Source organism: Polypterus senegalus, chromosome 2 (assembly GCF_016835505.1).
Source record: "Polypterus senegalus isolate Bchr_013 chromosome 2, ASM1683550v1, whole genome shotgun sequence".
Lineage (NCBI taxonomy): Eukaryota > Metazoa > Chordata > Cladistia > Polypteriformes > Polypteridae > Polypterus > Polypterus senegalus.
The window spans coordinates 65,814,288-65,826,493 of NC_053155.1; the positions used below are offsets into that span (position 1 = coordinate 65,814,288).

Genomic DNA, 12,206 nt, shown 5'->3' on the forward strand with positions numbered 1-12,206 from the left:
GGTAATTAAGTTATATGCATTAAAACTGCTTTGTCTGGACTTTTTACTTAAATTATGGCCTGTTGTTATAGTGGTAATACAGTGGACATCTATAGGTGATCCCACTGCAGAATTTTCACATTTTAACACAGTTTTATAGTTATCATTAACACTAAAACTCCATAGTCAATAACAACAAATTACTTTTGAGATAATGTCGGAGAGGGCCTGAGTGGCGAATCTATTCGGATTCAGGCCATCACGTATGTAAAATACCAGCCTCTCTCAAAAGAGAACCCAGTTACCCATGAATCCAATGTTTTGCCTCTCACAGAAGGCTCTAATTCAGGTGTTTAGGACCAGGAGTTGGCTGTAGGCTTCATCCATATTGCACAGCATAGGAAGTGAATCTGATACAACAATTTTCACAGCTGGGCTACTCTCCTTCATGGCCTGAATAAAGGATGCAAAGTCAATCTTCTGGAGTTCCAATTGTTGAAGTTGAATGTTGTTGACGCTGGTGTGCAATACAGTTGTCCCAACAGTCCTGCCCTTGTGCTTCTCAAGTGCTTCCTTCCACATTTTAACTCATACATCAGGAAAACAAAACTTATATGGTTAGGTTAACCAAAAGTACAGGTGGCACATAATTGAGTCCCCCATAACAACCACATCACCACTTTCTGTAGAAAAACCATGGGGGCAGAGAGTGTTGAACTGGTTGTGAATGGTGATGTTTGCTTGAAAAAGCAGAGGTAACCTGGGCCTGGGCCTCCGCTTGGGTTGTTGAAGATCCCAGAACCCATCATAATCATTGTCTAGAGCAGAAGTTGGAGTGAAACTGACTCATTCCATGTATAAACTGCATGGCATGGAGCAGTAACTAATTCAGTCTTAGACAATGATAAAATCTCTAAGAGGCAAGCTTTCTGATCCCTGAGATGCTTTTGTTCGACAAGAAGCCGCTGGATCTGTGACTAAAGGGATTTCAGTTCTTCTGTTGAGTTGCACAATACTGGAATTCCTAAATTTGAGTTCTAGGATCAAAAATAGCCAAAATGAAAAAGCTTTATAAAAAACATGTGAGTCTGTTGTTATTTATTTACTTATTTTTGCTTAATGAAGGTTATTTCACACGACAGATTGCCAAGAAACTGCAAAGTTGACAAATACTGTCTTGAAAGAACAAATCAAATGGAATCTAACCTGGATGGAAAAAGAAGGGGAAGGCTCAGATGCACAACTACATAAGAGGATAAGCACATCAAAATCTGTAGTTTGAGAAACAAATGTCTTATAGTTCCTCAGTTGGTTTCTCCCATAAACACATGTCAAATATCAGTGTCATCTGCAACAGAAAAAAGATGATTCTGTGATATTGTCGTTAAAAGCTGAGTTTCAAAGAATAAGTCATAATTGAACCTGGCAAAAAAAAAGAAAAAGTTAAAATGGATAAAAGAGAACAGACATTGCACAGATGCCGCCTGAAACAGCTTTTTATGGTCAGAATCCTGAAGTCATCTTTTATCCTTCCTGCACACTGTATCAGGTTTTCCTCCAGGATTTCACTGTATTTTGCTGCATTTATTTTGCCCTCTATCCTCACAAGCCTTCCTGGGTCTGCTGCAGAGAAGCATCCCTAGGCACTGTAGGATAGACTGGCAATATCCATTTTGCTTTTTCTGGAAAACTAGTCCTTGGCTTTAAAAGCCACTCCCAGACACTCTTAACATCAGTTTCTTCTTGATCGTCCTCTCTTTGAAATGAAGCCTCTGTGCCTAATCTAATAAAATGATCAATCAGAAACTAAATTATATCCTAAAGATGGTTCTTCAAGACAAAATCTACATAAATACCCAAGCCCAAACAAAAAGCCATAACTCAACAATTGTCAACTTTGATAGATAATACTTTGCTCTAATAATCAAATAAAAAGGATGGGCTTATGTACACCCAAGAAACCAATGGCAAGACTTCTCCTTCCTTTAAAAACTCTTGCATACCCCAAATCTTTGCTCTTACATCAAGCTCACTGCTCTCAACCTGGCCATAACTACAGTTCTCTGTAGCTGATACCCATAGCCTATAAGATGTAGCAGTAACAATGGTTGGAATAATCCCTTTTACTTCAAAGGGCAACCTAGTGCAGGACTTGAAGTATGGAAGACTATTCTGTAGTGGAAATGGACGAGGGGCAAAAAGTCCAAAATCTTGCTGAAGAAAGCAAATGCACAAGCAAGAGAGGGATCGTATGTAAAAGCCACACATTCACTTTGCTAACAATGGGAGCTGACTGACAGCAATCAAGAACACTGTATGTAAAAACCTCAAAGAGAAAACTGCAGTACTGCCCACAACCTGAAGGTGTGACTAGGGTTGCACAGTATACTGGTGGAGGAAAACTACAGAATGAAAACAATTTTTAAAGCTGTATGATGCCAGCAGTTTGGGATTTTTGGTACCTGAAGTAAATGTTAAGTTTCCTCTCAGTCCCCTTCTGTGACCCATATCTTTGACACTTGTTATTGTAGTTGTAGAAAAATGTCCATTTCGTAGACTTCACAAAAGAAAACTACACACTACAATGCAATCAGAATTTTATGGGGATCCCCACCCCATTGCTTCAACAAGATCAGGATTTCATGGCTACAATGCTGCGTAGTGTGGCGCACAAGGAATGTTAGCAACTGTGCATTGCACCAGGGAGGCCAGAGTTGGACGAGAGGTTTGGCATTATCCATTATTTGATTTGGAACCGTTTTGGTGTCAGTACTTAGATCTGAAAGCTGGTGCCAATACCAAAGTCCAACTTTTACAACTGAACCAACACCAAGTGCAATCAATACAGAGAAGTAGAAGACCTCTTCAACAAAAATGCATGCTTGAAGATCTTTCCACATGCCAGAGAAAGCCAATCAGGAAAGGAACAAAGCTTTGCCTACATGGCCATAAGAGCACCAACTTTATTTCTGAGAACTATTAATTCCAACTTAATAGTTAGAACAAAGTCAGCTAATGTATGTATTGTATTGGTGCCACTGCAACTGTAAGGTAATAACATTGTGGAGGACAAGATCTAGCTGTTACAAGATTCTTAATAAATCCAGTTAGAAAGTGCAAATTAATGCTACCTTTGTATTGCAGGGACTATAAACTTAATAACTAAAGAATGTATCAATCTTAACCACATGAATTGAAAGATCAGAAGATCAGGGTAGAGAAAAACTTAATCTACACATCTACACAATTGTAATTGCAATTATATGTTTTGTGTTTTTATTATCCTTCATTCATATATATATATACTGGTTTATTGCAGCAAGCACATTTGGGTTATTTGTTGTTCACCATGTCCAGACCACAACAGAAAAAGTGATTAAATGTAAAGTTATTTAATATATAGATATGTATAGATCTCTACAAATTTCTGCCATCCCAGCTGGATGGTGTAACAGAAATCTCTCACATCTCCTGCAGCAAGATGCTGCCATGATGTTGGAGTGGTGTGCTTTTGATAAAGTGAAAGCTTTTGCTAATGAAAAACATAGTATTTAATCAGATAAAAAAAGCTCAACTTTGGTTTTATCAGACAACAGAACCTATTTAAAGCAGACTTTTGAGTCTTCCATGTGGCTTCTGCCAAGATGTCATGAATGTTTTTTTATAAATGACTTTCTCTCTCTCACTCTCCAAACAAGCTGCTACTGGTGATTCACCAAAGCAAAACTCTATTATATAACCTATCTAAGCTTGAAACTTCTTCAGAGCTTTCATAGACCTCTTGGTGGCCTCCCTTCCATGATCACTCAGTTTTTGTGGATGGCCTGCTTTAGGCAGATTCACAGCTGCGCCATACTCTTTCCATTTCCTTATGACTGATTTAACTGTACTCCCAGTGACTTGAATATTTTCTTGTCTCCATCCCTTGACTTGTGCTTTTCAATGACCTTTTCACAGGTTTACTTTGAGTGTCCTTTTTGTGCTCATCATGTATTTTAGGCCAGGACACTGATTCATCATAAGTTGGATCTTCCAGATTCAGGTGCATTATTATTATAATCAACTGAAACCTAAGACAAGCAATCTCGATTTGACCAATTATGTGTCTTCTAAAACCAGTTGGCTGCACCACTGATAATTTAGGCTTTGCATATAAAATGGAGTGAATATTTGTGCTATCGATTATATTGTGTTTTATATTTATAACTTATTTAGACCAATTTGCAGAGATACATTTTTCTTTTGAAATCATAGTCTTTTTCTATTGATCAGTATCAAAACGTCCAAATTAAAGAAACTATGAGTCAATTTTGTATAATAATAAAAAGTGAAAACTTCCAAAGAGTGAATACTTTTTACAGGCACTGTATATGCAACATGTTCAAGGCCAGATCTACCATCAGGGTCCTTATTGCAAAGGGACCTTGGCATATGCATGAAAAAAGCACATAATAACAAGAAAAGTCCAAGTTTTCAGCAACTAGCACTCCCTGCTATGCATCACACATCCCTACCCCAATTCAGTCCTCCAGACTGTAAAAACCTATCAATTAAACTTTAACAAAAAGCTTTTTTCAAAAAACTATGAGTGGATAGAACACAATCACAGCAGGTGTCTAATATGTAATTTTTATGAGATCATACATTTTGTGTGTTACTGTGACACAAAAAGAGAAAAAGTCAAAATGGATGGTCATTCAAAAGCGAGAGCCCAGTGGCAGAGAAGAAAAAAAAAATTAGGAGAGAATAATAACTGTTTTGCTAAAAACTATTCAATAACGGACATTTTCAGCTAAAATAAATAAAGCAAAATGATGATTTGTATGTCAGTGTCTGTATCTGATTTATTATTGATATACTGTATGTGCTCAAAATGTGTGATTCTATGTGTTTGCATGGGTGTTGGTGACTTTTCAGTTTCGACATCCTGGGATTGTTGGGCCTTAATAATACCTTAAGTATGTTGCATTCTGTTTGTGTTTTTTTGTGTTTGTAACTATAATACATTTTACTTATGTAGCACCTTTCCCACACTCAAGATGTTTACTCTATTATTGTCAGCTGTTCTGAGGAGGCATGCAAATAAAAATTTCACTATAATATGAACATGGTATAAGTTGCAATGGAATGAGTGAATATTGGAAAATTAATTAATAAAATACAATGACAAATAGCTTTTAAAAATTAATGTAATTTTTGTGTTTTCTCGCTGTATTGTTCTATTTTACCAGGTGGAATGTTGGTCTTTCTTTCTAACAATGCGAAAATACCGCAAAAGAAAATACTGTCCCATTATTTACTATTTATAGTGTGAAGCTGTAACAGTACTTATTGACTATGAAAGAATTTCTGAAAAAGAATAAGTGATAATTTCGTTTAATTAAACTTATGCACGAATGCATTACAAGTATAAGTTATTTACTCGATTTGCTGGAAAGATTAACGAATCGCTTATTATTATGCTTCCATCAACTTTCTGAATATGCCCAATTCGACTCTTACTAATAAAAAAAACGGTTTATAATCTAAAATACTCGGCCTTGCGCCCTCTATTAACGGAGGGGGGCTCCAGCCGACCCCCGCGACCCTGTTAAGAACTAGGCGGTTAGAAAAAGACTGACGGAGGTGCTGTACGTCTCCTTGCACACAGCGCGACAGTTCCTTATGTGTGCCTGTAGCGCCACTCTGTGATGTAGCACACGCACTGCACAACAGACCAAGTAACTCCGGTGACGGAAGCAGTTACCGATCCCAGAATGCAATGCGCCGCCGAGTTGAAAGGTTACCTAGTGTATCACGTGTGCCGGTGTTTGTCAGGCACGCGCTAAGGACGTGCGGTTTATTAATGTATTTGTGGGTTTCTACTTTTGAAAATGGCAGTATATCATGACGAAGTAGAAATTGAAGACTTTGAGTATGATGAAGAGACTGAAACGTATTATTATCCCTGTCCGTGTGGAGATCGGTTCGCGGTAACGAAGGTAAATCGCGTATTAATCATGTAACGTTTCTGGTGTACATGAGGTATCTTGAAGAATCTCTTCGATTTAACACAGCTTAAAGAAAAGTTTACTTGGACAAATCTGTTACCAGCTGTTTTGTTTCGTGTTTTGATCAAAAGAAAGACTATATATAAGTGACTAAACTGTAAATAACATTAAGTTCGTTTCTTTACACACCATGTGCTGAAAAGTTTCAAATATAATGGGGGGGGGGAATCGTGTGTATCCAAGATCAATCCATAAGGGGAGAAAGATTGTGGGTGGAAAATTTATGTCCAGTCACATACGTGCCCGAGACTCGTTAGTGTGAACCCCGGTTTGCCGATTCAGTTCCACAGAGTGACGTTAAACTGCCAGCAGACAACAACAGGAACCGCGGGCGCTCGATGTCAGAACCACCAGTGTACGGAAATGCCCAACTAGTGTGATACTTTAGTCTCGAATTAATTCTGCAATCATCCATTAGTTTGGGGACGTAGGGTCAGTGTCTTACACTGGTGGTCACAAGGCGGGAAGAAGCCCTGGGTGGAGCGCCAGTTGCAAAGAAAAATAAGGCAGTGTTTACTATTACACGAGTCTGCAAAGTTAAATTGACAGAAACTATTTTAATTCTGAATAGTTAAAATTAGTTGCATTCATGAAGATAATGTGTTTCCATTATCACACATTTAAGCACAAAATTAAAAAGAACTTTGAACAAATTACTCCGTTTATTCATGTATACGATGTTGTACTAATTCAATTTAACACAAATATTAACGTAATATTTTAAAACATTTGTATAGCAGACTAATAATTATAATTAAAGTCAACATATACATTGCCTTACATATCACTCTTCAAGTTTTTGTCACTGTTTTTCTTTTTCTGGTGTGTCTCTGTGATTCTCCCAGCAGTAGTCTGCCATCATACTGATATCTTCTCTCTCTCTGTACCTGACATCCTTCTCACCCTGCTGCTCTACACTCCCTGCTCCAAGATGTTCAGAGAAAAAAATCCAAATGTGGAGCCAAAAAATGAACTTTCAAACTCACGTATATTTTTGATGATTTATTTATAATTTGTATCTTTATTGTTACGTAAAAACTAAGTAAGAAATTACTTCTTTGAATTATAACCAAACTTCTTGAGCCAAGTCATTCATTACACCTTCAGATTCTGCTTCACAAATCTATTTTCTACACTTTTTATTGAAGTACTGAGCCAATACTTTAAAGAGGAACATAACATAATGTTCTGACAAGAATTACAAAAAGATGAAATAAAATGCTCAGCATCCACCCTCTACCCTATCACCCCATACTACAGTAAACCTAACCTTGCTACCTTAAACTGAGAGCAACAACAAAAATATAAAGGAGCCAATCAGGACCAGCAAGCAAGGGAACAGCACAGCACCAACTCCATTAAGGAATAAGGCTAAGGATTAGGGTTGTGGCAAGGACCAGGGGCCATCCATGCTCAGACCAGCTGTATTTTTGCTTTCATTTATCATTGTACGTAAGAGCCAAATGTCTGTCAACCCGAAGCGGATTACACTGAAAAAGGAAGACTTCCAGAGAGAGAAGCAAGGGCAGCTTTAGCAGCGACTGTCCCTAGTGCAAGAAATTAATTTTCTAATACCAGGTTCAGCAAAAATGCCCTTCCAGACAAACCTTTTGGCTCAAATATATATAGGCTCCATCTTTTGACAGGACTTAGAAAAACTGCTTTATTAAACCTAGCTTAATATGAAGTAGTGGTTTATAGCATTTTACCTGGATCTACTAAGCTAGGTCTGATGATGATAATGATGTTGGCACCACACTGTGGTTTTTTTCTTTTTGGCAATTTCTTCTAAATCCTGTGTCAGTTTTTGGCGATGCTGTCCCACATATAGGAAATTTGTACCCAATGACTGCTGACCCAGTAAGATACACAGAACTTTCAGGTTCCTACATATAAAGCAAATGGTGCTCATTGCAGTTAATAATCAAAATAAATAGCTTTAAACCTAGATTTTAATATTAGAAAATATAAAATTCAAACACATTATCATTAAAACATTAATATTTAATTAGAGTGATATATACACTCACCTAAAGGATTATTAGGAACACCATACTAATACAGTGTTTGACCCCCTTTCGCCTTAATTCTATGTGGCATTGATTCAACAAGGTGCTGAAAGCATTCTTTCGAAATGTTGGCCCATATTGATAGGATAGCATCTTGCAGTTGATGGAGATTTGTGGGATGCACATCCAGGGCACGAAGCTCCCGTTCCACCACATCCCAAAGATGCTCTATTGGGTTGAGATCTGGTGACTGTGGGGGCCATTTAGTACAGTGAACTCATTGTCATGTTCAAGAAACCAATTTGAAATGATTCGAGCTTTGTGACATGGTGCATTATCCTGCTGGAAGTAGCCATCAGAGGATGGGTACATGGTGGTCATGAAGGGATGGACATGGTCAGAAACAATGCTCAGGTAGCCCGTGACATTTAAACGATGCCCAATTGGCACTAAGGGGCCTAAAGTGTGCCAAGAAAACATCCCCCACACCATTACACCACCACCACCAGCCTGCACAGTGGTAACAAGGCATGATGGATCCATGTTCTCATTCTGTTTACGCCAAATTCTGACTCTACCATTTGAATGTCTCAACAGAAATCGAGACTCATCAGACCAGGCAACATCCAGTCTTCAACTGTCCAATTTTGGTGAACTCGTGCAAATTGTAGCCTCTTTTTCCTATTTGTAGTGGAGATGAGTGGTACCTGGTGGGGTGTTCTGCTGTTGTAGCCCATGAGCCTCAAGGTTGTGCGTGTTGTGGCTTCACAAATGGTTTGCTGCATATCTCGGGTGTAACAAGTGGTTATTTCAGTCAAAGTTGCTCTTCTATCAGCTTGAATCAGTCGGCCCATTCTCCTCTGGCCTCTAGCATCAACAAGGCATTTTCGCCCACAGGACTGCCGCATACTGGATGTTTTTCCCTTTTCACACCATTCTTTGTAAACCCTAGAAATGGTTGTGCATGAAAATCACAGTAACTGTGCAGATTGTGAAATACTCAGACCGGCCCGTCTGGCACCAATAACCATGCCACGCTCAAAATTGCTTAAATCACCTTTCTTTCCCATTTTGACATTCAGTTTGGAGTTCAGGAGATTGTCTTGACCAGGACCACACCCCTAAATGCATTGAAGCAACTGCCATGTGATTGGTTGATTAGATAATTGCATTAATGAGAAATTGAACAGGTGTTCCTAATAATCCTTTAGGTGAGTGTGTATATATGTGTGTGTATATATATATATATATATATATATATATATATAAATATATATAAAATTGACAGCCAGAAATGTGTTTAATTTTTGAAAAGTGTCAAAAATTGCCTTAAATAAAATTTGTTTTAATGTATACCTTTGTTATCGTATCAGTACTTGAACTATCTGCACTTTTTCAGATAAGCACAACTATGGATTGTCATCTCTGAAGTGTGTATTTATTAAGTTTTGTGTGAATTGCAAGCTAAGATTAATAATAATTTGATACATACTCTTAGAATATTCGGTAGTAACAGTTCATTTTTAATAGAAAATATTTCATGACCCTTGTTGTTCTCAAATTCATGCAGGAAGATCTTGAAAATGGTGAAGAAGTTGCCACATGTCCAAGTTGTTCATTAATAATCAGAGTTATCTATGATAAGGTAGGAATAACTGGATAAATTAAAACCAGTTACAGTAATTACTAACTTTTATAACTTCAGCTTTGATTGTAATTTATTTGGTTGCTTGCTTTTTTAACACAATAGGAGTATCCTCTGAGTGATATTGAAGCTGTTGAACCCTTCCACCCCATTTTCCTTTTTAGTTTGTTTTATCTGGACAGCTTTCTGTGTTCTGTTTATACAGTTGTGGGGTATATGAATCTCTGAGGTGAAACCAAAAACATTAGGTCTATGAATCGTAAACCAAAGAGAACACTGAAACATGGACAGACTAGCAGACTTCAGGAAGTGTTATAATAAATAAAAATATTAAAAATGTGTTTTTAGAACCTCACTGCGTGTGGAATAGCCTACTCCATAAAGTGTAATTCAATCCACTGATGTACTAGTAGGGCATCTCTGCTCCTGGAATTAATTTTCCTCTGGTAAACATTATCAGCAGGCATTCTTGGAAGTGGGCTTTTTAGTGCACTCACAAATGAGAGATATGGGGTAAATATCTAGAATTAGGAATGGTATCATGCACAATCTGATATGCCTCATTTGTTGCTGCTTAATTTGCAACATAATCATCTGAGGTGTGGTAGACAAGGAACTAAACAAAAGATTATATCTATTATTTAGCAGAAGTTCTTTACAACAGGGGTCACCAACCCCCGGTCCATGGCCCTCTACTGGGCCGCAGCCGTGTGACAGCAGGGCCACAAGAGAACTGCTGGCAATGGAGACTCACTCAGACTTTTCAGAACACTTGGTGGGCGGGGCTTTGCAGTGGGATAGAGAGAGGAGAGAGACCGAGGTGAGAGAGTTTTACAACAAAGTATTTTTATAGTCCCGACAGTTTCCCAATATGTGTATAGAAATCTTGTTACTACGAAGTACATTCAGCAGCAGATACTTATTGCTCGTCAGCATTTGAAAAACATCCATTGGAACTCATTGTCACCCTCCTATAGAAAAGGCAGACACGAAAAAATGATAACAGTGTTAATGTTTGTGATGTGCAATGTGTTGGAATGACAAATGCAATGCATATGTCTTTGTTATAAGCCAAAAAAAGAAAAAAAACGTATGCGAACTGCTTAATAACTTAATAGAAATGTAATGTAAATTGTGTATAAAACTGCCCAACGAACCTGCCCCAAATCCTCACCCATTCCCCATCCCCCTGGTCCCTGGAAAAATGTGCTTCTAGTAAAATGGTCCTTGCTGTCAAAAAGGTTGGGGACCACTGCTTTACAAGATGCATTCTGTGGAAGTAGGATGGAGTAATGTAAATGTTGTCACTCAAAAATGTGTTCAAAATTAGAATATTTCTTTATATTGTTTGTAATGTAGATAGCAGTTTCAATTATAGCCATTATTGCAGGTTTTCATTACCTACCAATTACCCAGCAAAAATTACCTTGACTAACAATTTAAGTCTTAATAGAAAACAATCGTCATAAAAGTTACACCTTGACTGTATGACTGTATGTAAAGTAAATATGAAATGTAGACAGACTGTTACTAGTGTTCCATATTCCAAAATTCCATTCCTGTAAATAATTTTACTATTTACTGGTCCACTTTAACTGCCATTTTAACTCAGTCAAGTCAGTATTACATTTGAGGAGATGGCAAGTCTTAGTTCTTGTCTTGAAATTGTCAGGATTTTATACCTTGACATTTTTCCAAGATTTTATGATCATTATTTACACTAAAACAATGGCATATAATGTCCCAGATATGTGGCCTTTATCAAGAATTATATCAGTGTAGTTTTTGACATTGTAAAAAATTGTGGTTTATTTTTTTTTTTTTTTTTTTTTTTTTTAAAGTAACTTATTCTTGATCTTTCTTTTCAGGAGGACTTTATGTCTGGGGAAGTAATAGAAGCACCTAAAGCAACTAAATTGGAGCTGGTGAAGAGCTGACCTATAATAACATCAGATTTTTTTAATATAAAAGAATGCACAGATATTTTATGAGGTGGAGTCTGCTTCATTTCAGGCCAATGGAGGAGGCCATTTGATAGGTGCCTTTCTTATTTGCTGCTTTAAGACTGAAGTTCATATATGCATGGGTCATGGTCTTGTTGGGTCACTACAGAATTATGTATTTAAATTTAACTTGTCCGATTATAACTAAGACTTGCATTTTTATTTAACATGTGATATTTATTCACTGCTACTACAAATAAGTACATTGGATGTATTGTTGGGGGTGGGGAAAGTAATAAAGTAAATTAATTTGTAAGATTATCTTTTTTAATAAATCTCAAACTGTTTTGACATTGCCTTTGTTTGCTGGTTATTTCTTAAAAATAAATATTGTATAACTTTACATTTGAGTTTATAGTTCACTATGGACATTCATAGCATAATGTTGTTTGTTCAAAAATAAAACTGATAAAGTGTGTTCACCAGGCATGAACTGCTTGGCTTTAGTCACAATACCACAAGTGTCCTAGAGAAGTTCTTAAGACGTTTGGGTTAAAATTCTTCCATAGCCCTCGGAGCA

At 37.2% G+C, this 12,206-nt stretch overlaps 1 protein-coding gene across 2 annotated transcripts; it reads left to right on the top strand.

The window, feature by feature from the left end:
• The first annotated feature begins 5,741 nt into the window (after window positions 1–5,741).
• Window positions 5,742–11,982, top strand: dph3 (diphthamide biosynthesis 3). Of its 2 annotated transcripts, XM_039743873.1 has the most exons (3): window positions 5,747–5,960; window positions 9,609–9,683; window positions 11,552–11,982. In XM_039743873.1, the coding sequence occupies exons 1-3, from the start codon at window positions 5,853–5,855 to the stop codon at window positions 11,618–11,620; spliced, it is 252 nt and encodes an 83-aa protein (XP_039599807.1). In that variant the 5' UTR covers window positions 5,747–5,852; the 3' UTR covers window positions 11,621–11,982. The 2 variants fall into 2 exon arrangements, with proteins under 2 accessions (XP_039599808.1, XP_039599807.1); XM_039743874.1 differs by lacking the exon at window positions 9,609–9,683 and having other exon boundaries at window positions 5,742–5,960.
• Window positions 11,983–12,206: the final 224 nt, after the last annotated feature.

Bases quoted from the DNA above. Each gene is read 5' to 3' on its own strand.
- dph3 (XM_039743873.1), top strand. From the start codon at position 5,853: ATGGCAGTATATCATGACGAAGTAGAAATTGAAGACTTTGAGTATGAT. The intron at 5,961-9,608 runs GTAAATCGCGTA...AAATTCATGCAG, and splicing joins ATCGGTTCGCGGTAACGAAG to GAAGATCTTGAAAATGGTGA. The intron at 9,684-11,551 runs GTAGGAATAACT...CTTTCTTTTCAG, and splicing joins TCAGAGTTATCTATGATAAG to GAGGACTTTATGTCTGGGGA.